General features: G+C 45.5%; 1 protein-coding gene across 2 annotated transcripts; it reads left to right on the top strand.

Moving 5' to 3' along the window:
- The first annotated feature begins 73 nt into the window (after positions 1-73).
- Positions 74-20,950, top strand: ATG4B (autophagy related 4B cysteine peptidase). 2 transcript variants are annotated; one of them, XM_065673779.1, is made up of 13 exons: positions 75-211; positions 5,177-5,275; positions 5,806-5,877; positions 7,984-8,082; positions 8,927-9,028; positions 9,849-9,921; positions 10,960-11,039; positions 14,203-14,399; positions 15,411-15,489; positions 16,235-16,380; positions 16,965-17,021; positions 17,300-17,393; positions 19,184-20,950. In XM_065673779.1, the coding sequence occupies exons 1-13, from the start codon at positions 202-204 to the stop codon at positions 19,255-19,257; spliced, it is 1,182 nt and encodes a 393-aa protein (XP_065529851.1). In that variant the 5' UTR covers positions 75-201; the 3' UTR covers positions 19,258-20,950. The 2 variants fall into 2 exon arrangements, with proteins under 2 accessions (XP_065529852.1, XP_065529851.1); XM_065673780.1 differs by lacking the exon at positions 5,177-5,275 and having other exon boundaries at positions 74-211.
- The last annotated feature ends 248 nt before the right edge of the window (positions 20,951-21,198 follow it).

The following is a 21,198-nucleotide window of genomic DNA, read 5'->3' as shown; positions in this document are numbered from 1 at the left end:
CCTCCAGGTCTCCTAGGAAGCCGCCCGGCGCACTGAGCCGTGACGAGCGCAGCAGCAGCCAACCGCCGCTGACGCCGGCGGCTAGCGGCGCTCCCATTGGGTAGCGCCGTGCTCGCGCCAGCAGCCGCGCAAGGCTGGGGCGCCGGGGCGTATGTGTCGGCGAGGACGGCGGCGGCTGCAGCCCTCGCCGGGGCCGCCGCCATGGACGCAGGTGGGTGTGGGGGGCGGCCGCTTCCCGTGTCTGCGGTGCCGGCAGCTCTTCTGCTTCTCACCCGGGAGCCCGCGGCCCGGCCGAGCGGCCGGTTGGGGCCTGCGGCTTCCCGGGGCGGCCTAGGCCCAGGCGGCCCGGGGCGGCCCGGCCTCTCCCGGTGCTCGGAGGCGCGTCTCCTGCCCGGCTGGTGGCGGGCAGAGTCACCGCTTCCCTGCGGTGCGGTCCTGGCAGCGGCGTCCTCGGCCCTGTAGGACCCGGCGAGGCCTGGCCGCTTCCCTGCGGGGCGCGGTGGCAGCCGGGTGTTGGGGTCAGCCCAGCCATGGCTGCCGTCCTGCCGCTGCGGGCCAGGGCTGAGAGGGAGGTCTGTCAGCAGAGAGGCGAATCCCTCCTGCCGCCACCAGCTTGGCTTTTACCGTCGTGCCTGAAGCTGCTGAGCTCCTCCACGTCGTTTGGCGGCATGGCCTGGACAAGGCTGCCCGGGAAGCGAACCGGAGGGTGAAAGCGGTGGCTGCGGCCGCCTGCTGCGCCGAGGGGTTAAGAGACTGAGCCCCTCCTCCCCTCCACTGGGAACGCCAGCAAAGCCTTTCCTGCTACAGGTTTTGCTCATATGGGGGAGAAGAAAAAGAAGTGTGTTAGGGCTCGCATATTTCCTAGCTTTCATCCATCCTCTGAGAGATAAGTGATGTTCCATAATAACAAGCGTTCTGTGCTGCCTGGGCTCCACCTCCATGTTGGGGGAGCATGTGTATGCAACAGGGAGCCGGTAGCTCTCATTGCTCCAGACTGCTGTCTTGACTTGGTTTTGGCCCTGGTGCAGGTGCTGCTGTTGTCAGTGTATTCCAGCCGATAATATCCTGACTTTGCTTGGTGTGTCCTTGTGCGCTGATGTATCCTGTCTCACATACCTGGGAACAGAAACGCGTTCCAGCAAGTGAACTTGCACAGCCTGAGCTGGGAGATGTGTTTGGTTTCCCTTTGTGCAAGCATTGCAAGGATTACCAAGAGAAGGAAAACCTTGCTGTAATAGATAATAGGGCTGAATTTCCAGTGTGCACAGAGGAGGTGGGTCTCTGAGCTTTGGAGCAATGAGAGCTCAAGGCCCTTTGTGTCCAGCCAGGCCTCTGAGACTGTCAGGGGCCTGATGGGCAGACTTTCAGCTGTTCGCTCTGGGTCTCCAAGAAAGTGCCACTCTCCAGTTGAATAACATTCCTCCTTGGCTGTTTCTTAATAACTCATAGTTGGGTAGATAGTTGGGATTTGTCTTGTTTGAAAGGTCTAAGGGGAAAGGAAAGAATTTTATTTCTGCAAAGGCCAGAAACGGGGGTTCGGGCTGTTTTTCAGTTACCTGTTTTCTAGGTGTCTTATAGCAGTGAGCTTCACTAACAATGAATTTACCTTCTCGCCTCTCTTTTGAAATACTCTACATCCACTAGCATTCCTCCTCCCCACACTGCCTTGGCTGATGCACCTTTATTAGCTGAGGGAGATGATCATCCCCCCTGTTTCTGATTCTTTTGTGGCAGTGTTAATTGAAGGCTGTAGGGAAAATGTCTAAGCCATTGCAGGCTCTGCCTGAGGACCATTTCAGTGTCCCACAGGAGTACCTCCCCAGAGACTGGGGAAGCCCAGGAAGCATTTTGGGAAGGGAGGTCTTGCAAAGCTTGTTTTTTCCTTTAGTGTGGTGCTCCAAATCTCTGCTTCAGTATTTTGTATAGGAAGTTTTTCAACAAAACATCTCTGCTGTGCAGGCAAACTGTAACCAAGATGATGCTGGAGCGAACATCAGCTGTTTGCTGTGTAAACCACAGGGAAAATCACTTGCCATGTTTCTATCTGAGTCATCGAAGTTTTGACTTGTTACTGGTTTCCCGGAGTGACAGTTTTGGTAAAGCAGATAAAGTTACTGGCTGTCAAGGACGTAATTTGCCTTCAGCACATTTGCAGACTGACATCACCAGTCAGGGTCTGCTGCCCAGTGCTGCGCTTCAATGTTTGCTTATGTGGGAGCTTATTACAAGCTGGAGTAGTGTTTTAAGCTCACCTTTTTTGTTGTGCAGCTTAAGAATATGAGAAGGGAGGCAAAACTTCACCTTCTACCCTAGTTCTGTGTATCAAAACAGTTTTTAATGGTCTTTAATACAGTTTTAGTTTGAATACCTTTACCTTGGTTGTTTAGTATAGTTGTTTTCTGTAAAGGCATGTACAAAGCTTTGCCTTTTCTGTTGGGGCTTTCTAGTGAGGGTGTGGGATGAAAAGGTGTTCTGGGACACTTCATCAGACCCCGTGGCAGGTGTGCCATGGGGCAGAGATCCAGTCAACCAAGCGTCATTCGCAGCGTGTCCAAGGCTCCTGGAGAGCAAGGGCAGCTTTCTGAGGGTGCGCTTTGCAAGGCTAGGATTCTTGGCTTTTTAACAATAAATCCATTGTGCACAGAAAGAAGTTGAGCTATTGTATTGGATATGCACTTGGATTTTCTGCAGAGGCTGCTGCTCCACTGTCCTGGATGCTTAGAGGTCAGTATTTAAAATAGACGGAGAGCTTCTTGAAGGTGACGTTTTGGAGTACTGCCTGAGAAATTTGCTGATCTCACCCAACTTTTGCAGCTCTGAAGGACCATGTTCAAGCAGGATTTCTGCTGGTTGTTTTTCCAGCTTTATTTTCAGGCCCTTTGCCTCTAAGTGGGAGAGAAGGGCTCCCGTGCAAGCTGTGACATCTTTGTATCCCTGCCTGAATTGTTTGGGTCCCACTGGCTCATGTTTAGCTCATCTGTGCAGTAGCACAATGGATAGTTTTGAAAGAGTGCCAGTGTATGAAAGTAAGTGCTTGTAAAGGAAGTGGTGGCTTCAAGCCTTGTGGGGAGCTTACTGCTCCCATTATAATGTTGTTGATACTAACTGAGAGCAATCACCTGGATTTTCTCCCTGTAAAGGAACCTTAACTCCTACGTATAGTACTTGTGCCTTTTCAGATGTTGGCAGAAAACAACTGATACCTGACCACATCTTTCAGATGTGCAGCTCAACCTCAGGACGTTTGTGCAGAGCCCAGATGTTGGACATTCAGCTGGAAGTCCTTCAGCAAGTCTGGGACCTTCCTGCTGAATGCACAGCATCATAGCACTTGTAGTTTGCATGTGCTGCATTCCCTGAATAGGCAGCTGGTCCAGTGGGCAGCCTGGGAATCCCTCGTGCCTGCTGCCCCCTTCCTCTCCTAGCTTTGATTGAAGAGGAAACATTCCAGCAGATCCTTGTAGTGAAGCTGCCAGTTGGCAAATCCTGTGCTTGCTAAGGACCTGCGTGATGTGGAGCACAGAGGGTGTGACATTTGAGAAGATGAGGAAGTGTTGCTAGGAAGGAGAAAGAGGGGTGGTAGGGAGCTTGATAGTTTCTGTGTAGCACCCTTGTTTCACTCATTTTATTAGAAACCTGCTTTAAATCTTTTGGGCTAGGGTCAGGGCCAGAGTCTAATTCAAAATACGATTTAGGAGCCTATTTGAATCTCTGTTGCCAGGGTTCCTGTTTAAACAGTAGTTGGTCTTAGTAATGGTGTCTTGCTGCTGCTACCCAAATATTTTCTTTGATGTTTGGAGTTGGAATTTCAGGTTAGGTACCCCAGGGGCAGGAGGCTGATGAGGCACCTCCAGGAGGACAAAATGTCTTGTGGAGCTTGTTTGCCCGAGCACAATGTGGAGTATCCTAGATGTCTGTAAGGCGGAGCAGAACTGAGTGGTGACTTCCTGGAGCTATCATTGATGCAAATCAGCCAAGTTATTTAGTGGTGCACCAGGTGATGCTTTGGAAAGCTAAGGGAATGGCGGGGAGGAAAGCTTGTCTATGAACAGCTTCTACTTGTGATAAGGGTGAGGTCAGCTGCGTAGGCAGATCAGAGAACATCAGCAGGTGACTCTCCTGAGAAGCAAAAGGCAAAGTGTGCACCATGTGGTGGCTTTCACAGGAAATGGGACTGAGAGGAGCTTATGGTTGTTTAGTCTGTTGTACTGTTTTAAACTCGTGTCACGTTACCACAGGTTTTATTGCATTTGCTGTAAGAGATGTTTTCAATAGCCACTTTAACAGTTACAGAACAGTCTGGCTTTATTCTGGTTTAAATTTTATAGGTGCTTTGTTAAAGAATTGACACCTACAAAATGAGATAGTTCTTTTCCAGGATTCCCAGGCCTTATTTTCAAATGCGGATTTAGCAAAGCACAGATCATCCAACTCTCCATTTTAATTTATTTTTCCTGTGCCTTTTGCATGGAAGCTTAGGCTGCCCTGGTCCAAGGGCAGCCTGTGCTGCTGAGTTGTTCTGTAATTGTCGTGTAAGAGAGTATATGCATAGGCACTGATGGATGCCATGCTGTGAAGAGAGCCAGTAAAATAGACCTAAGGTTTGCCTATCACCTGTGAACAAGTACAGCTCTGCATTCCTCAGATTTTAGTGTGACATCTGTAAAGGTAGTGGTGTTCCACAAGCTGCAGGCTGTTTTCAGGGCAGATGATGACTTCTGCTGGATATATTTCTGCTTCAGGAGGAACTGATGGGCAGAGTGGAGGTTGGTTCCCATTTTGTTGTGTGATTTTTATTACGTTCTCTAGAAGATTTTTTTATCACTTTGCTTACTTGAGGGCCTCGATATTGTTGTTGATGGCATACACGATGGTGCGTGTTCTGGGGGATACAGCGCAGCTGCCAGCTGAAGTCCTAGATGTTTCCTGCACTGGGTAGAGCTTGGAGCTGATCTAACCTGGAAATTCCTCTTCTTTTCTGCTTGTGTCAGCTCTCTGTACCTTCCAAGGGGTGGTGGTTGCAGGTGGAGCTGTACCATTCCTTGCCAGCTAGAGCCAGGTGCTCTGGGTGTGTATGTTGCTGGGCCATAGCAGTTCTGATTCTCTGGTTTTGTATGGCTGTTAAAACACAAGGAAAAGCCCTGAAAAGTATGTAATTTCTCCTTTCTCTTTCTAGCTACTCTTACTTACGACACTCTCAGGTTCGAATATGAAGACTTCCCTGAGACCAAAGAACCTGTTTGGATCCTTGGCCGGAAATACAGTGTTTTTACAGGTAGTTTGCCTGCACAATGCAATGTGCTCTAATGCTCCAGAGGACTCTTAGTACCATGCTTTGCTTTCTGAACAGCAAGGTGACTGCAAACCTATAAGCACACTACAAAGTCTGTCTGTTTGCTGGCAAAGCATGCAGACTGTAACTGCCCAGTTTCTGTCTGTCTGGCCATCTCCATGGACCCTGGAATATTTTTGTCTAGGAAGTTACCAGTTACTGAGCCTTGTGTCATGAGGCCAGAATGGTTGAGGCAAGGTGATAGCTCAGGGAAAAGGCAAGAAGGTGGTTTACTGCTCCATAATTTGCCTATGACCATAATGTCTTTGGGTTGCTTGCAGCTATTTTGGGGGAAAAAATAAAGTTTCTTCTGCACAGCAGCGCTGTTCCTCAACCAGTTTTTGTCTCTGGGCATGCAGACTGTGTGAGAAGCAGAATGCTGCTGTTGTTGGGGAAGGTGAGTGGGAGACGGATTTAGCTGTGTTTGGTGCTTCCTTCACATGCATGCCTTCCAATGCTGAAAATCTTTTCAGAGAAAGAAGAGATCCTGTTGGATGTGACCTCTCGGCTTTGGTTCACCTACAGAAAGAACTTCCCTGCTATTGGTATGTACTGTGGACAAGTCTAAGAACACCCTGGAAATGGTGATAATTCAGTATCTCTATCTAATAAAACAGTCCCTACAAGTATAACATTAATGCACTTCCTTTTATAAGGATCTGATATGCACTTCCTTAAATTGACTTTTTGCTTACCTGAGAATGAGAATTCCTCATGTCCTTGGGTATGAGGGATGGCAGAAATTTTAAAACGGGTACAAGAATGAGCTTAGGAAGCCTACCTAAAAACATCCTTTCTTTGAGCAACATGGGAAGTTTTTTGTACTTCATATTCATTAGGTCCTACATAAATTTATCATGTAACATTATATAATGAAAGTCTTGGGGTTGAAGTGGATTAAAGTAATGAAAGCTCAAGATGAAATACTGAAATTACTGCCTTTGTGCATCTGCTCTAGACTATGTGTGGATTTTTTGTTGTTGTTGTGGGAGGTTAAATGGCTGAAGTGGCTGTTATATATAGGAATTTAATGATACGAGGAACATTTCCCAGTGAAATGGAAGGTGGAAGTCTTCATTCCCTAAGATATTCTGCATGGTCTCTTCTGTGGTTTGGTTTTGTGTACTAGGTGGAAGGTGTATCAGAAGAGATCTAAGAACAGGTAAATGGGTTTAGAAGTCTCATCTGTCGCCACTGTCAGTGGGGAAAATTGCTCAGATTTGGAAAAGAGACTTCTTGGTAGCTAGTCCTTCTGGTTGGTTCTGTTGTTTCCCTACTGGGAAACCCTTTGCCTAACAAGTTATGAGGCATCTTTAATGCATTTTAGTCCCTCTAAATTCACGTTTGTAAGCCATAGTTAAATGTGTTCAAAATTGAAGGGTTACTATGTCTTTAACTATGGCTCACAAACATGATTGGGGTTTCTGTGTGAGTTATTAAAGGGGTGGGGGGCAAAACAGAGATCCCATTTTCTGAGTCATTTCCCGTTTACGGTATACATATGATGTGCATGTCATACAGCAGAACTTTTCCAGTCTTTCTCCTCCCAGTCATCCCTTTTACTGTTCCCCACTTATTCTCTGAAGAGTTCACAATATTGAAGTGGGCAAGCACAGAGGGAAGGGGAATGTCTAATGCTAATTTTGTAAAGCATTATCAATTTTGGACGTTGTGTATGTTATAAATTGCTGGCAAAACTATAGAAGATAGCTTCTGACCATCCAGAAGTTAATTAAATATTTCTCTTGAGTGATTTTTCTCCATATGCTTTTCATGCAGAGTAGTTGCATAAGGACTGAAAGAAGAAAGCAGTATTACAAAGAAGCTACTTCTACCAGCTATGCTAAGGCATAGCTCACTGTGTGCTTGTAAGACAGCTCACTTGCTGTGGTCACACTATAAACATTTTATGTGTGAAGCCTGTAATAATAAGCCAAAGCTTCAGTGAAGGAGCAGCAGTTTGCTTTTGAAGTTGTGTCAGGGAGGCGCTTCCAGCCTCGAGGTCTTTGTCTAAGGCTTTCTAGCTAATATCCAGCTTATTCTCCAGAATTATGTAGGATATGGGAGTTTAGTTATTGCTGGGGTGGGATTTCTGGTTGGTGAGTTGTTTTGGAGGTGTTTTTCTTTGGCCTAAGTTGTTCCCTTTGGAATCTCATCCAGCCATAGCTGCTTATGATGTGTAAACTCTTGGGACTGATTTGTTTTGCATGATGAATTGCCTTCTCAAGATAAGGATTACAAGAAGTTGCCTGTAACAAGTGCTTTGGGGTAGAAATGTTCTCTGAATTGAACTAGGAGTCTGCAGCTATGTTCAAGGACTGTTGTGCTCCAGAGGAATTCATCTCTCTAGTTGAGTTGTTTTGATTTCCCTTTGAAGTTTTTTTCCCCTTTCAGTTGATGTTAGAGGATTTTGGTTGGTTGGTTTTAAGAGATGCCAGTAAGTTACTCAATGATAGCTACATTTTTGTCTTCAGCCTTGGGTATGTGAGCTAAGATAGTCATTATTCTGCCTGATTTCCTGCATGAACCTGCTACCCAGGTGCAGACTTCCAGTGCTTTAATTTCTTTTCCCTCTGTGCTTTCATTTCTTCTCCCTCTTTGCACTTTGTTTTACTGTTCATTACATACTTATTTTCTCTCCTTGTCTGCAGGAGGAACTGGTCCCACATCTGATACTGGCTGGGGCTGTATGTTGCGGTGTGGCCAGATGATCTTTGCTCAGGCCTTGGTCTGCAGGCATTTGGGAAGAGGTAAACCCCTGTACTGACTTCCAGGGCCACGTGCTCCCACCAGTGAAGTCCTTGTAAGGACAGCAGAAACAAGGGTACAGCTGGGAACTGCTGAAGGCTCTATAACTTTTTCTTCAGTTTTTTCAAGTTCAGGGCTGTTGAGAGAACAGTCTAGTGGAAACCCTGAAACAGCTTTTTCCCTGCTGTCTGCAATGACATAGGTAGACATAGTTGTCCAAGCCTTAAAGCAGAGCCCTGTCACATGCTAGTTAAATGTACTGAAGACAAGAGCATAATAGACTTTTCTTGAAAGTTTTTTTATATAACTGAAGTTTAAAACAACTTCGTAGATTGATTGTTTTTTTTATAGTTCAGGGTTTTCACATTGCCCTCACTTACGGAGTGTAGCGTCTTCTTCTGAATGCTTCTTTTCTTGTGCTTGACCCATGTTTGGTCTGTAAGAAGCTCTGCAAGAGCTTACTTTTGACAGGTGGTGATGGCTTTTGAATGTGAGGGGGATGATTTTTGTATTGAGGTCACTTGTTTTTTCACAGAATACATAGCTCATGTCTGTCAGTGAGAAATTGTAATCCTATTCCCCATTTGTAGGGTAGAGATACAATTTTGTTGTCTGATTTTTGCTTATTTGCATTTCTGTGGGTGATATTTCTTTATCCCAGCTGTGAGAATGCTTACTTTTCTTTTAAATTAATTTTTTAGTGTTGAAAATGACTCAGATGCCAAGTAATAAGATAGTGACATGAAAATTGGGTCAGTTGATTAATGCACAGGGAATTGTAGCTTGCAGTCTCTCATTGCTAATAAATATCATGTTTTGTTTCATGTATCCCCTTGTGTGTCTTAGATTGGAGGTGGATAAAAGGGAAGAAGCAGATGGCTAATTACTTCAATGTTCTTAATGCCTTCATTGACAAAAAAGACAGCTACTACTCCATTCACCAGATAGGTAAGAGCCTGGGTGCTGAAGAATGTGGAGATGCTCAGTCTGGGTTTCCCATGAGTTTAGAACATAGCTGTTTCTTTTACTGGCTTGGTGAGTGGGTCAGGTAGTATGTGGCACTCTGCTGCTTGTTTTCTGACATGCTGTCAAGCTACCACTCTTTATTATGGATTATGATGCACTTTTCTTCTTGACTCCATTAAGGCCATCAGGTTTGCCGAATGCTTTAGGTTATATTCAGCATCACTTTCTGTATTGTAGCTAGCTAAGGTGAGAGGAATGCATGTGCCTGCTGTTCTTACTAGGACCTTATCATATGAGAAGATTGCTGATCAAAGAAACTCTCAGAAACAGCAAATGGCTTAAGGAAGGATCACACTTTCATATAAACTTACCTGGCATATAGAAGTGGCCTGTTCCAGTTTTTCTTAAGAGCCTGTAGGCTGTTAAGGCACTATTAAGGTATAGCTTCAGCGAACAGAACTTCAGATTACAGGGGTGGTCTGGTAATCAAACAGTCTGATGTTTCTTCTGAGGTAATATTGCCCTTTATGAACTTCTGCGTTACTGCATTTTGGGGAAAAGATTTGCTTTTAGCCCTTCAGGACATGCTTTTTTCTTTCATCTACATTAAGATACCCCATGAGAAGCTCTTTGCAACCCTAACCATTCTGTGATGCTATGAAAGGGTAGAGGAAAGGCTAGATTCTGCTGACTCAACAGTGTTTCTAAGTGAGATTTCTTCCCTGTTAAATACAAAGTGATTAGGAAGGGAAGCAGTATAGATGACATCATTTGCTAATTATTTTTTTTTCTTGTGATGCAGCCCAGATGGGAGTTGGAGAGGGAAAATCCATAGGTCAGTGGTATGGACCAAACACAGTCGCACAAGTGCTCAAGTAAGTGCTGCGTTTTTCCTTTATATCTTTTGAAGCATGCAGTGGGGTCATTTGGTTTGTAACCTCCTAGCTTACAGGTTTCTGCCCATGGACTGAAGTGCAACTATATGTTTTAATGATGTTAAGCCAGCAACCTGCTTGACCTGATTGACCTGCTTGGACAGAAGGGCTCTTTCCAAGTTCTTGCCATTCATATGCTGGCAGGATATGAGAGGAAACAGATTTCAAGTTGAGAACAACCCCCAAAAATGTCTCTCCACATCCCACAAGTAATGCTAGAACGGAGTACAGTACTCTGCAGCAGACCAAAAGCAAGTTTCAGAGTAGATGATCTTGCTGTTGGTTGGATTTCTGATGACCTGACAACAGTGTCATCATTATCATAAAGCTTCAGTGAGCTGTCAAGTCACTAATGCATTAGGAGAAGAAAGCATTAGTATTTGCTACCTGGGTTCCATGGTGATGGGCAGAGGATCATAGTAGTGCTAGAGCGTGGTCTGCCTTTAGTAACATTTTCCCTTCTGTCACTGTTCTTCCTTCACATTGATTAGATGAGCAATCCTAACCTATTCTCTGGAATAGGTTTAGGATTGCCTGAAAGCAGCTTTCCCAGATCAGACCGTATGCCCAATTAGCTCAGGATCTGGTATAGGTGATCAGGAGATATGTATGGAAAGTCAAAGTTACTTCTCTTTTTCAATTATTATTATTTACTTTTATGCTCTTTCACTTTCTGGCAGCCGGAAGTTATGGGATTCAAGCTGGAGGTTGTATGCGTGCTCCTGTACTCATACACTGTTGAGGGAGAAATTCCCAGGTGTGGTCCCATTTGCGGTCCCATTTGCAATCTTATTTATTCTTCTAGCCGTAATAACTAGTGACAGTGAAGCCTATAACTCTGATACATGTATAAAAGCATACTTTACAGCATAATTGATAAAAGCCAATCTCTCCTAATCCAGTTTCCCCTCTCTGATACACCATCATCTTTGTCTTGTAACTAATCCCTGCAAACTTTTTGTTTCAATTTCCTTATAGAAAACTTGCAGCTTTTGATACATGGAGTTCACTGGCAGTACATATAGCCATGGACAACACAGTAGTGATGGAAGAAATCCGTAAGTATCATATGGAGGTGGAATATGGTATATTCTCTGGCAGCAAGAAGCTGAAAATAGCTGCAATAAGCAGAAATAAAAATGGAGAGCAGATAGTACAACAGAAGAAGCATGAAGTACATGTTCTGTCTTAAATCTGTAGCCAAGCATACCAAAACAATCCAAGAATTGCTGTTCTAGGGCAAGGAAGTCCCTTGTTTGACCTTTGCTTCATCTGATAAAGCCTCTACCTTAGCACTGTGGTCTCTGGATCTGGAGAGAAGGTCTTCTGACCTTCAAATCAGCTAAGTGGGAGCTGCTTGGAAGGTGATATCAAACTTGTTTGTGGCCGCAGGTGGCAAGCAGTGCCATATTATGGGGTAGGAATGTTTTTGCTATTGGGCAGAGTAAGAAAACTGGAACAGATCGCTGAAGACAAAAGTGAAAAACATTGGGGAGGCAGGGGAGGGAAAGAGAAGAGCGTCTATCCCTGTAGTGCATCTCTCATCATCTTCTAAGGAGTGATCACTGGTTGTTTCCTTTCCTGCTCCCTTTCCCCCCTGCCCCTTTTTTTTTTCATCACATCCTGACAGTAGGAAGGCTCTGATGGCTGAACAACCGTACAGTGTGTTCATCCCTAGCATGCTTGCTAGGTTGCAGTGCCACAGTAATGGAAGCTGAACACCTGCATTGCTCGCTGCTGCAGTCCTGCATGGTGCTGGCCACACAAGCCTTCTCCTTGCTTGCTGTGGGCTAACTTGTGTGACAGTGCACTTACACAGCACAAACCCAGACAGTGTTTTCTGCTGGGCTAGTGTTCTGAAGAGGCGTCTAGAACAGTCCAGTGAGCACTGGAGCTGGTGCAAGGTTATAGGCAAGATCAGGGCAGGCATTGTTTAGGCTGGCTTCAGCTGCTATGGAGCCAAAATAAATTAACAGGCAATTTGTCTTTAGAGTGCAGGAGTGTCACATCTCTTATCAGGTAGTCTCAACTGACACAGGATCTGACTGAGAAGTGCCTGTCTAGCCTTAGGTACATACAGTCCTCTGCAGTTATGTGCTAATGACCTTGGCTTAAAAAAGGCCAGCATGAAAACAGAAACTGGATTTATCTTCATCTTAAGCCTGAAAACATTACTTCTTGCAGCCAGCTTGCTTCAGTTCTAGCCTTGGGTACGCTGCAAGCTCTTGTCTGTGTGATACCAACTGTTCAGCACTGATACCGCTTCAAGTAATGTGTCAATACAGATTGTAACGTGCAGGGGGTGTTTGTTCATTTTCCTTGCTCGTGAATCATAATGTACCCGTTCAGGGCCTGAAAGTTACTGTATAAGTGGTTTTGATATGTTCTATGTCTGTAGATATCTTGTGCCCAAACATCTGTTGACATTGAAGCATTCAGAAGTTAATGCTGTTTCATATCTCTGCTCAATTGGGTCACTAATACTGTCCACCCTAAAGTTCACAGGAAATGCCTTTTGCCACATCCATCTTTATTCCTTCTGAGTCAAGTCTGTTGTATCAGAAAGGGGCTCTTAGTGTTGGGCATTGGAAGATTTTGTGTATCACAAAGTGGTGAGAAACCAAGGCACTAAAGCCAGTACCTGCCAGCAGCTGCAGCAGAAGAGATGTGTCATATCTGTTGTAATATGTTTGCAGTAAATGGTTTGGATCCAGCTGGGAAGCTTTAGGCAGGTTCTGCTGTGCTGTGGCACCATAGCACTGCAAGGCCTACCAAAGAAGCGAGGTGAATTTAGTCTGTGCTGAGCTCTCTACTGCTTAAACTTGGGTGAAATGTGTTCATATCACAGTGCAGAACTGACAGTTGCTTTTCCTGATGAAGGGACCTGCAGTGACACCCCATTCAGCAACAGCTTTGGCTTGGCAGTTGGTTTCAGATCATCAGAACAGGCAGGCTACTGCAACAGAAAATCCCATGACCTTTACTGCTTTAACAGGGTAAATAACTACAAATAATGACTTTCAGTTTTCTCAGGACCTTTGGTAACTATGTGCGTGAGAAATGGATATGTACACCTTCTCCCTCCGTGAGGGACAAAATGGAGAGCAACTGCAAACTCTTCAGTGCAGGTTCTCTCTCATACTGAGGTTTTAGATCAAAATCCTCTTCCTTCTAACCCTGGGTGTAACATTCTCCTTGTTCAGCTGGGTTTGAAGCTCTTCATATGAGCAAACACCCTGCTGAGATAGCTGGTGATCAAGGTGTTTACATCGTGTCCTACCTGCTAGTGTCCTGGCATTCAGCTTAGCCCAGGAATAAATTAAACGAGCCTCTGGCATTCTGTCTAATTGCCTTGGCTACATGATTAAAAGTGCTGTGGGTTTCTTTGGGGTCTGGGTTTTTTCTTCACACACCCAGCAAGTAATGAAATTGGCCAGTGAGACAGGTAGGCTTGGAGCTGTTTCTGTACCACAATTTACATAATCCGGTTGCATTACAGCCTGGCTGTGTGTTTGTCAAGCCTGTAGAATGAGGATGCATAGCACTGATGTTATGTGTATGCCCTGAGGAGTTCTGCTGCCCCATATCTTACTGCAAAGCTTGTGTTGAAATTGCAGAGCTTAATGATCATCCTGCTTTAGGTCTCTAAAGTAGCTTCTGAATGTTCCCCAGTAAAATTCATGAAGGCTTTAGTGAACTTTAGGAAAATCACAACTACTCTGGACAGACACTGTGTGTGTGTCCTGTGACAGCACTCACTATTTCCTGTGTTCAGCCATAATGCTTTGCTCAGGCGGTTCAGCTGTCTTCATACCCTCCACAAACTCCTCTGGGGTTGAGCACTTCAGATTTTCTCTTCCTGCCTACACACTTTCTGCATTCAGGACTCTGGCCTGACCTGATCAGCTCATTCAGCCTTCTTGCCACAGGTTGTTGCTTAGCTGCTCACCTGCTGGAAGAATTTGCTTTTTAACAGCCCACCAGATGGTGGCTGTGAGTACAACATGCTTTGGCATAATCTTGATGCTGAGCCCTACCAGAAGCCCTGCAGGGAGCACATACATCACCTGATCCCAGCACTGCACCGCTTTAAGCTTTTTTTTTTAAGTGCAGTAGGCTTTTAGTAAATAGCAATTATTGATAACAGCTTGAACAGAATTACTCAAGGTCCAGAAACAGAGGTTATTTCTGATGCTTTCTGCTCATGTTCCCTTTCTATAGGGCGGTTGTGCCAGTCCAACTTCCCGTGTGCTGGAGCTGCAGCATGCCCTGCTGTGGAGTCAGACGTACTCTACAACGGGTACCCAGAGGAAGCGGGGGTTAGAGATAGGCTTTCACTGTGGAAACCATTGGTGCTGCTGATACCTCTTCGCCTTGGGCTCACAGAGATCAATGAAGCCTATATTGAAACACTGAAGGTAGGGGATTTGGAGCTCAATTCCTGGTGTTCTGGTGCTTAAGGACCCTGTTGTGCATTAAGTAATTTCTAGAATTTGGTTTTGGGGCAAAAAATACTCAGAAGTAATTTTTCTATTTGCAGAAGAAAAATGTGCTTAGAGACAATCCTTGTCAGAGGTCATGGTGTGGGTTCTTGCAGGCTATAGTTAGAAAAATTGTGGGGTGGGATGAGGGGTTGGGGGTTTTCTTTGTTTTGAGTTGGTTTGGGTTTGAGGATCTTACTTCACAACTTAATCACAGACCTTTTTTGTGGAGCATGAGTTCTGCACAACTGTACTGTGCTTGGTGGCAATCGAAGCATTAATGAATGTGGTGTTTCAGACTCCCTGTAGCTCTGATGCTGGAACTTGTCCTGCAGACTGAGGCTAGAAGCTGGCAGATGGTTGTAGGTTGGAGTATCAGGAAGCTGCAGGATTTAGGGTGTGCAGAGTACATGCACGAGACAGGATAGGGTGCACATTGTCTTGCTGTCCAAATGCTAGCAAGCTCTGAGTGCACCGGTAAGAGAGCTCCAAATTCATGTTGAGGTTACCTGTCCTTAACTCAGTAATTAAGGTGCCTGGATACTACAGCTGGATAAGGAACTTAAACTGTTTCCTGAGTGATCGTTCCATCCCATGGGCACTATTGCTGCCTTATTAGAGCTCCAGGGGATCTTACTACTGACTGCAGCAGAGCCAAGACTTGCCCAGACCCAGTCCTGGAGTAGTGCTGCTTCTTCCATCTGCTGCGCCTGTGTGTTCCTGTCAGCAGTTACAAGTGGTTTTAAGCTGCTTCTGTATTCCTTGAAGGTCCTGTGTTGTAGCCTTCCTCATGGAGCTTCTCTCTGGAAATAGCTGTTCCTGCTGCTAGCGTTGCTGATTTTCAGTGTTCCCATCTTTCTTTCCCACTGCATTTTTGGATGTTTGCCTTTGTTGCCACCTACTGTCTCACTGTCTGTCAGCTGTGTGTTTTCTGTATTGCTTTTCCAGCACTGCTTCATGATGCCCCAGTCGCTGGGAGTGATCGGAGGGAAACCAAACAGTGCTCACTACTTCATTGGCTATGTAGGTGAGTGCCCAGAGTACTGCAAAGACTTTCCAAGCATCTCCCCCCAGCTGAAAAAATGCTTGTGGAGTGGTACAGCTCCCCTGCTTGGTCTGTTGTGCATGCTGCAGGGTAGTTCTTTTCCTGTGTGGAAGGCTGCTGTGGACTGAACCTCTTTGTGAGGACCCAAGTGATGCAGCTTTGAACAGCAGCTATAGTATAAGCCACAAAGTTCCACTGTGTAATGCTAAATCCTGTCTGTAAAGAAGTGTGCATAGACATTTCTTCCTATGTGCAGTGCTGACCTCCCTTTAGGGGCTTGGCTGGATTTAACTGTCCTTTAGTTGTCCACTTCCTGAAGCTCTACAAACTGTTACTGTTTCACTCTCCTCCTTCCCTCTGATTTTCTGTCTCTGCCCAAAACCTCAAGCTGGTTGTGCTTTGGATTTCTGGGGCCTACTTGAGCTCACACAGGACCCTGGAAAGCATGTGAAGGACCAGTATCCAGATAGTGCCTGCACCTTGATCCCAGGGTGTTGCTGTGGAGTAACCACTGTGGTTCTGCTGGCAACGGGCTCTTTGCCTGTATGAGAGTCATTTGGGAAAGTGTGTGAAAACAAGTTGTCCCTAGAACATGGGTTCTGTTGTGGTGTTATGAGAGCTGGCTCTGTCATTGCTCTTCCTCCCCTTTCTATCTCACCATTTGCCTCTCAGAAGAGCAGCTCCTACGTGGTTCTTCCTATTGATGTCTCCTTGCCTGTCTGTCCAGGTGAGGAACTCATTTACCTGGATCCCCACACTACACAGCCTGCAGTGGAGCCCAATGACAGTGGCTGTCTCCCTGATGAAAGCTTCCACTGCCAGCACCCTCCCTGCAGAATGAGCATTGCTGAGCTTGACCCCTCCATCGCAGTGGTGCGTTCCTACTCTTTGGTTCTGGTCACCCAAAGGAGCGGTGTTGTGGTCCCTCTGTTCCATAGCCATCCCTTTACCCAGGGAACTGGCAAAGGCAGTGGTGGTGGGTTGGGTATTCTATGGGCATGCTGTGCTCTCAGCAAGTGCTGCTGTGGGTTTTGGTAACAGTGGTAAAGAAGCTCCTCAAGAAGGAAGCACTTTGGTCCAGGGAAGTTCCCCTTACATGGCAATTAAATGCCATTCTTCATGGGGCGGTATCTTTCTCTCAAGTTTAGTTTGGGCTTTGATTCCTGCCTTTGAGCAGATCCAAATCCATTCCTGAATCCATATTATGGTTCAGTGTGGCTTGTTTTCTGTTGAACCTGCAGTGCCTCACACTGACCTTTGTTTCCATGTGTGTTGTTTCTGCCCAGTTTTCTTTCTGCAGTAGAGCAGTCCATTACACAGATGATTTCAGCACTTGGACAGTTCGGTCACATCAAGCATATGGGGAGCATTCAGTTTAATGGGGCAGTGTAAGCCACAGTTTAAAAGTAAGGCATTGAGTGGTGTAACAATAAATTCTCCTTTCTTTTTTTTTCCAGGGCTTTTTCTGCAACACAGAGGAGGACTTTAACAATTGGTGCCAGCAAATCAGAAAGGTTTGTGTTTATATCACCAAGAAAGGAACAAAGGGATATAGGTTATTGTCTTGTTTCCAAACTGCTGCACAGAGGCCATGTTCTCTGTAGCATCATCCCATTTAGTTTATTAAACTACCAAGAAGAGCATAGCTCATGAAATGCTATTGATGATGTGAGCCAAAGACCTGAGAAATGTTTTTTCAGCTGCAATGAAATGCCAACAGTTACCCCTTAAAGACCCAGAGCACTGTGAGTACAGAGCTGTTGGTTCTCATGGCTCTGCTCTTGCTCCACAGCTGTCCCTTGTAAGAGGAGCGCTGCCAATGTTTGAACTGGTTGAACGCCAACCCTCGCATTTCTCCAACCCTGATGTCCTCAATCTCACACCAGGTAAGGCCCTGCAGGGGGGCAGAGTGAAGGGTGAGGTGGTCCCTTTGTTTTGCTGGAAATTGTGTGGTGACTTCTAGTATGTTCCTGTTACACCTGGAGCTCTTGTGTCAATTGATCTTGTTTCTTTGTGAAACACTTTCAGCTGGTGTCTCACAGATCCCACAGTGTCTCAGGATGATTTTTAGGATGAGCCTGTGAATGAGGATGGTGACTGAGGGAAATTGAAAACAAGTTCATAAGCTATCACAACAATATGAATTTATGATTTATAAAGGGATGCTTGGAGGAATCAAAAGGGTCCATTGAAAAGGCTGAAAAATTAGTTTCTAGGTAATGAAAATGGTCAGACAGGGCTGGTCAAACTTAGTTCCAGTGTAAGTCACTCATTCCCTGTGAATGTACTACTACCAACGCAAAACGGAACAAGCGCTGGGCAGCACCTTGGCTGTCAGGCTCTGTTTATCGTGTTAATGCGCACAAACATTGTAGGAGATAAAAAGCCATTGACAGCTTCTGCCAAGAAGTATGTTACTTCTGCAGTAAGTATGCATAGACAAACCTACCCTGTCACCAGGCATTGGACTGTGTCCTGTTACTTGCATCCTGCACCCTGTGCTTACTTGCTATCTCTCCTTAGCATGAACTTGAAAAGCCTGCCTTATCTCACTGTCCTTTTCTGTCAGAATGCTTGATTGCCTCCAACTGTCAATTCATCCTTACCTCTACTAAATTCTCCCTAATTGCTGCCTTTCTTACTCTTAAAAATGTTTTTGTAATGGGCTACTTGTCCTTCTCTCCCTTCCCTACCCTTTAGAGCCTTTCACATCTGGTATGGCCATTCTGTTTCTCAACAGTACTATCCCTCACTAGAAGGAATAATTGTACTTTCATGATTATCCAGCCCTTGTCCTTATTTTCCCTGCCACTTGTCGGCATTGCGATCTATGCAAATAACCTTGTATCGCTGTTTTTGATCACTCTACTGTGGGATTAAAGCTTGTTACATGTTTGGGGGGAGTGTACAGCTTTGCAGGTCTCTGTCCCCAGCCATCAGTTACTGCAGTTTAGCTTTTGGCTAGCTGTTCTGCCAGTGAGTGCTTTCATGAAGCCTGAGTAGGTTTCTCCTTTACTTCCACAGCTTGCACATACATTCTCACCTGCATTTACCTTATGGTAAAGTTACTTCCCCTATAGGTATGTGCTGTCTCCTCACCATAGAGTTGGAAGGGTGAACAGGAGGGATTAAATACGTTATCTTTCCTCACAAAATGGACTGTACTACTTACTTCTGAGAGTGCATGTTGTGTAATTACATTCCCCAGTAATTGGATCAGAGGCATCTGTGGCATAAAAGAAGTCTCTGATACATGGGGGATGGGGAATGTTCCCATATCACTTAATTGGGCCAGAAATTTTCATGGCCGTTAGTACAGACCTTAGGCAAGCTCTTCTGTTTTGGTCCTCTTGAGGAAGAACAGTCTCCTGCTAGTACAGAGCTGCTGTACAGGAAGGTTATACAAAACAGTCACAGCAGTGTTGTGCTGCATCAGGGCTGCTTTTGGGATCTGTGAAATGTGGTGCACCTTCTGTGCACCATTAAATTCTCTCCAGTGCATTTTTCTGTGCTAGTGACATGTTCTCATCCCTCTCAGGGCCTTCATTAGGGTATGTCAAGTGTTTTGGAACTTGCAGGCATTTAACACTCGAATTCTGCTGCTCTTCAGCTGATCTCACTGGTGCTGAACAGTCAGTGCATCCCATGGAGCTAGTGCTTCCTTTTTCTCTTGCAGACTCTTCTGATGCTGACAGATTGGAAAGGTTTTTTGACTCGGAAGATGAAGACTTTGAAATTCTATCCCTTTGAAAACAAACGGGAAACTGACTCTGCAAATTTGTGTTATGTGTGGGGAGAAGGGGGGGAGGGAAGCTCCTTCGAGAGCCTGGGGCTACCGGTTTTCATAGGTGCTTGCTGCCATCCCCACCTCTTGTCCATCCTGGCATTCTGTGCAGCCTCTGAGTGGAGCGCGGATGAAGAATCAAGTGACACAGCCTTACTGTCTGGAGTCAGAATTTCTCAGTAGAAAACAGTTGCTGGAAGTGGATGCAGTGGTGCTTAGGAGTTCAAAGACTTATCTGTTACATCAGCAGGTCAGATGGCCTTCTGGGGGAGGCATAGAAATCATTAATCCTTACATGGGGACTCTGAAGCTTAAGTAGAGCTACCCGTCATTTAGCAGGTGAAATGTAGAGTTAATTCCTTTAGCAGCTTCTCTTCTCACTGGCCAACTTGGACTGCAGCTCGCAACGCAAGTGAACAACAGACACAGCTGTGAAGCCCCTGGAGTGCAGGTGGCCAGGCTTCCTACAGTACAACTCCTGTCCATGCTTTGCAGTATGCAGCACTTCCTCCTAGATTTAGTGTCCCTCCTCACATGCTATCAAAAGGAAGTTGAGGGAATTTACAAGTAACTGGTAATTCAATAAGCAAAAGGCTGTCTGGGAAAGTATGGAGCAGACCCATGCTGCTGGGGAGGAACATCTCTATCTCAGTTTAAATAACAGCAGAAAGAATGGAAGAATAGAAAATGTGTGTGTTCCTGCTCCGTGAGTCAATAAAACATTGTGCTTCTACAATGGATTAATGTCTACAGCAAGTATCTTCAGGAAAGCTGCTTCAAGCGGAGAATTGGATTCCATAGTCCTGGAAAAACAACAGTCCACAGCTGGGAGAGGCAAAACAGGACAGCTGAGATCTGCCAGTCATGTGCCTGCTTGTGCCAGCACCCCAAGGGAACTAATCCTGTTGGTACCAAAAATGTGAGCTATAGAATTCCTCAAGGTGTCCTCGGTGGGTTGCAGGTCCTCCAGCTGCTCCTGTTAGACATTCCCTTTCCAAATCAGAAGAGGGGCCTGAAGGTCAAGCAGGCTTCCTAGCTGGGTGGGTACCTTTCTTTTTGTTTTCTGCCAGCTTCACCTCCCTGCAGAGTATGCACAAAGATACTGTAGGAGCTAACCCAGAGAAACGCATTTCAAGTCATCATCCCAAAGAGGGCAGTAAAGACAATGCCTTGAGAAGGTCAAATTATACTGGAAATTTTAGCTACTTTTAAGATGATAGCTCTGCCTGGGGCCCTTCGCAGAATTTGGAGAAAGTTTAAAGAGTGGAGGAGAGCTGTCATAATGCAAACTGCAACAGAGGTTGCTGAAGTAGTTTCCTTCATGCACGCTGCAGATTGCAGACCTGTTTACAAGGCTTTGTTTTCTACATTTAGGATGGAACCTGTCAGTTGATGCTTTTGTACCCAAGGCTGGTGCCAGCTGGCTAGAAATGACCTGTTTCTCCTGTCACTGATATACTGATGCTCTCTAACTGTCCCTGTGTTATCCAAATGCAGAGGTTTGAACTGGGAACCACAATGCTTCTGTCACTAAATTATTATTTGCTGCTTTCTGCCTGCTTCTCTCTTGTAGTTAGGGGAAGAGGCAGCAGTGGAAATGGGGCTGTGCTCCATTCATCTGCTTTCAATTTGTATCTGAATAAACAGATCTAAACTCTTTGCCTGTCCTAATGTTTTAGCAGATGCCATTAAGGTGGTGGCAGGTGGTATCTAGTAACCTTGCACTGGGTTTGGGAATGCTGTCAAAATTACTTGGGTTTACCCTGTTAGGGCAACGAAAGGGAAACTGTGAAGTGGTGACATTATCTATTGGGACTGTCAAGTTCGTATTCCTACTCCAGTGGGTAAGCACCTGCAGACATGCTAGCAGAAATGGAAAAACACATTTCCATAGTAATTCCACCACC

Source organism: Lathamus discolor, chromosome 3 (genome assembly GCF_037157495.1).
Source record: "Lathamus discolor isolate bLatDis1 chromosome 3, bLatDis1.hap1, whole genome shotgun sequence".
NCBI classification, from domain to species: domain Eukaryota; kingdom Metazoa; phylum Chordata; class Aves; order Psittaciformes; family Psittacidae; genus Lathamus; species Lathamus discolor.
The sequence above is the reverse complement of the archived record's forward strand: the minus strand, read 5'-3'. Positions and strand labels throughout refer to the sequence as shown.

Excerpts from the sequence above, each read along its gene's own strand:
- ATG4B (XM_065673779.1), top strand. Across the intron at positions 5,878-7,983 it reads AAAGAACTTCCCTGCTATTG|GAGGAACTGGTCCCACATCT; the intron begins GTATGTACTGTG and ends CCTTGTCTGCAG. Across the intron at positions 11,040-14,202 it reads AGTAGTGATGGAAGAAATCC|GGCGGTTGTGCCAGTCCAAC; the intron begins GTAAGTATCATA and ends CCCTTTCTATAG.